Source organism: Sinocyclocheilus rhinocerous, unplaced genomic scaffold (assembly GCF_001515625.1).
Source record: "Sinocyclocheilus rhinocerous isolate Xijiao unplaced genomic scaffold, SAMN03320098_v1.1 scaffold7686, whole genome shotgun sequence".
In the NCBI taxonomy this organism is placed as follows: Eukaryota; Metazoa; Chordata; class Actinopteri; order Cypriniformes; family Cyprinidae; genus Sinocyclocheilus; species Sinocyclocheilus rhinocerous.
Window position 1 is genome coordinate 10099 of NW_015651872.1, and position 3887 is coordinate 13985.

The 3887-nt window shown below is 36.0% G+C and overlaps 1 protein-coding gene across 1 annotated transcript in view; it reads right to left on the reverse strand.

Annotated features, from left to right (window-relative positions):
* LOC107713407 (netrin receptor DCC-like) overlaps nucleotides 1-3485 on the reverse strand; it is a gene marked incomplete at its 3' end in the record, with an annotated part of 10817 nt that extends 7332 nt beyond the window's left edge. The window contains exon 1 of the mRNA XM_016518900.1: nucleotides 3302-3485. Coding sequence (XP_016374386.1) covers nucleotides 3302-3485 — 184 coding nt within the window. The remainder of the gene's footprint in view (nucleotides 1-3301) is intronic.
* Between the last annotated feature and the right edge of the window lie 402 nt (nucleotides 3486-3887).

Here is a 3887-nt window from a genome sequence, read left to right on the forward strand (position 1 = left end):
CGCACGCACGCACGCACACACACACACACACACAGTGAAACACATGGCGGGTGTTGTAGTGATAAACAGAAGCGATGTTTCCTCACAAACTCGAATGAAGCCAAGCTCACACATGCTGCTCAACAACCGTAAGACTCCACAGTTCTATCAACTTAATACACTACTGGTCAAAAGTTTGGAATAATTTAGTTTTTTACTTTTTTAAAAGAAGTCTCTTCTACTCAGCAAGGCTGCATTTATTTGATCAAAATACTGTAAAAATTATGAAATATTATTACAATGTAAAATAACTGTTTTCTATGTAAATATCTGTTAAACTGTAATTTATTTCTGTGATGCGCAGCTGTATTTTCAGCATCATTACTCCAGTCTTCAGTGTCACATGATCTTCAGAAATCATTCTAATATGCTGATTTGCTGCTCAATATTTTTGTGGAAATCGTGATGCATTTTATTTTTCAGGATTCAGAGATGAATAGAAAGTTCAAAAGAACAGCATTTATTTGAAATAGAAATCTTGTCACATTATACGTCTTTACTGCCACTTTTGATCAATTTAATGTGTCCTTGGCGAATAAAAATATAAATTTGTTTCAAAATAAAGCACTTTTGTAAGGCTGTGTACATTATGTAACAAAGTCAGTCAGAAATGGGAGTTTTGCAGCCGTACAGACAGTCAAATGTCCTGAACCATAACGAGTGCGCTTTCAAATACACAATACTGCAGACTGTAACCGCGCAGGACGTCTGGAGCTTGACGTTCATCGCTATGGTAACCGTGTGGGAACAGAAAGCAGTGCTGTAAAAATCTGAGCTGGTGAAGAGGTGCTCATGACGAGAGAAAGTCTTTGAATCTGACGTTAATGTCAAGCTGAAGCGCCGTGAATCACGTCAGGTCATCAGTCACTAATCAAATTATTATTAATAATTCAGTCGAAGCAAACACAGCGCTCAGGAAATGTTCAAATGAAGCATCATCATCATGAGACTAAACCAGCAAGAGTTTCATTTTTTAGCTTTATTTTCAATCCAACATGTCAACAATTAAAAAAAAAAAAAAAACTTTTCTTTTATCAACTGGTGAAATTATGTAATGTTGAACGGAAATGTTGCAAGCTTTCAGAAGATATTTAAATATGTAACATGCAATTTATGGGGGAAAAATATCACAGGATATTCGTAATTATAATTAATTTCCACATCCGTGTGAAATGAAAGCTGCAGAGTGTCAGAAATAGAAACAAGACGTTGGTCAGGTACAGATGCCTGGTTTTAATAGGACACATCTAATTTGATCACATTGTTATTGTTTATTTATTTGATAGGGACAATGCATGTTAATGAACATTTGTAGTAATACAGAATGTAAACAAGCCGGATTATAGCAACATTGCTAATTTACATCCGCAGTCCCTAGGCAGGTACACACAAGGACACAGACTCAAAAATACATACAACAGCACATAAAAGACATTTTAAAATTTCTAAGTAAAATGTTTACGCATTTGACTTTCTCAACAAACAGACAATTAGCTGATTCCGTTGAATAATTACTGCGAAAACTAAATTGCATTGGATGTAAAAAAGTAACACCATTATTTAGATGATTAGTCAGAAGCTTAGCTACCCATTTTTCTGCTAGATATAATCGGAAGGATACTAATTGGCCTATAGTTACTCAAATTAGTTTTATCTCCAGATTTATAAATTGGGGTAACTGCAGCCATCTTCCAAGTTGATGGAACAACTGCTTGCCTAAAGGACAAATTTACCATATGTGTTATTGGGCCTACTAAGGAATCTTTATTATATTTAAAAAAATGTGTATCAAGCCCATAGGCATCCTTTGCTTTAGAGCTTTTTAATGCGTGAATAATATTAGCTACTTCTAATTCAGTTACTTCCTCTATTTGAAAAATAGATTGGGCACAATTAATAGGTCTATAAGTAATATCTTTTAAGGTAAAAAGCTGGGTTATTTCGTCAACTGAATTAAAAATATATGTATTAAAATTAGTAGCTATAGTTAATGGATCTTTAACTAAAATATTATTAATTTTAAGTTCAAAACTTTTATCCATATTCTTTTGTTTTCCAACTAGTTTATTAATAGTTTGCCAGATTTTTTCCCCATCCCCTTTCGATCCCTCAATTATATCCATAAAAAAAACTGGCTTTGGTCTTTCGTAAAATCTGGATTACTTTATTCCTCATAGAAGTATATTTATAACGATCAGTAATAAGACCAGAATTCAATTATTTTTTAAGGAGCTGATCTCTATCCTTCATCAATTTCCTACATTCATTGTTAACCCAGGGCAGTGTATTCCCTTTTCTTTTTGTTAACCGTCCCCTTCTAGTAAACAACTCAAACACTTCTTTAATTTCCCCCAAAAATAATCACATCCTCCCTCTATGTCCCCACTTAGGAGGACTTCACTCCAATCTGTCTCTTTCAAAGCTATTCCAAGATTTTGTTGCTGATTTTTAGGGACTATATCCTGATAAACAGGCTTTTTAAATTAATTTAAAAAGCGTTGTTTTGTAAGTTTTCTTGAAAAGAAAATTTCATTATGATCCTGTCAATCAATTATAATGCTTTAATTTATTTGTAAACAATAAATCTATTCTAGTTTTAGAACGAGGGGTTATTCTAGTAGGCTGTTCTATCAGTTGTGTAAAATTAAAATAATCAAAGATCTGTATTACATTTTTTCTTTCCTTACTTTCATTCCAATTGCTATTTTAATCTCCCATGATAATTACTTCCTTTTTCAGATCGCAATGGTTAAGGAGTTGTTTCAATTGGTCATAAAAATAGTTTACGATATGTAGTACTGTATGTAGTTTACGATACATACAGATTAAAATAAAAGACCAAATTCACTTGGCCATTCAATTTGTTTGCATTTGAAAATGCTTTTTAAATACAATAAAACCCCTCCACCCTTCCCCTGATCCCGATCTTTTCTAAAAACATTATATCCAGGCATATTTACTACTGACTCTGAGGAGGAACGATTCAACCAAGTTTCTGATAATCCTAAAAAGTCAATATTGGAATTACAGAGTAAATATTCAAGTTGTTCGCGTTTAGGAGTCATACTCCGGATGTTTAAATGTCCGCCAAACAATCCTTTCACTTTACATCGTGCATCCCAGACAACTTTAGCTTGATTCAATCTTTGGGAAAATTTTGTTGATCGATGCCTTTTCATGACCGGATTCCTAAGTTTGATGGATCTGTTCAAATGTAAGTTCGAACAGATAGGTGTTGAAGGTAACCGAGTCAAACACTCACCACCAACAGATTCAGCACTTTGCAAGCCAGCTTGCGCCTCATACAAATACACTGGATCCAGTCCACTCCGCGCACGAACACCTCCACGATTAGACACACCAGCGGCATCGTTGTTTGAGAACCCCAGAAGAGTCGGCACCACTGGGCCGACAGAAACAGGCCCCGAAGCCGCCGGCGTCGGCATCGCCGATAAGGAATCCACACACAGGCAAGCCGCACTACATAGACCAAGCCACGACACGGGAAGCTGAAGCTGAAGTCCAGGAGTGGAACAGTCGTGGTCGGATTTATTAGACAACTGTTGTCAATATTCACGCCGACGTCGCCATTATATGATCGTGCCGTAGGAGACTGTACACAGCCAGGACCCGTTATTCCAGATGGTTGAGGACCTGGATTGAGTTCTATATCACCAGCCAAGAGTAATATTAATGTGAGCTGAACATATCCCAGGCGTGAGTCGTTGTTGGATGACAATACCTTTTCACGAGTCACTGAGGTCACTTTACATTCGCATTGTTTAGGATCTTAGAAAACAGTGCGTGTTGACTCCTCAAAACCAAGGTGAAAACTCCATCGTTGTTTT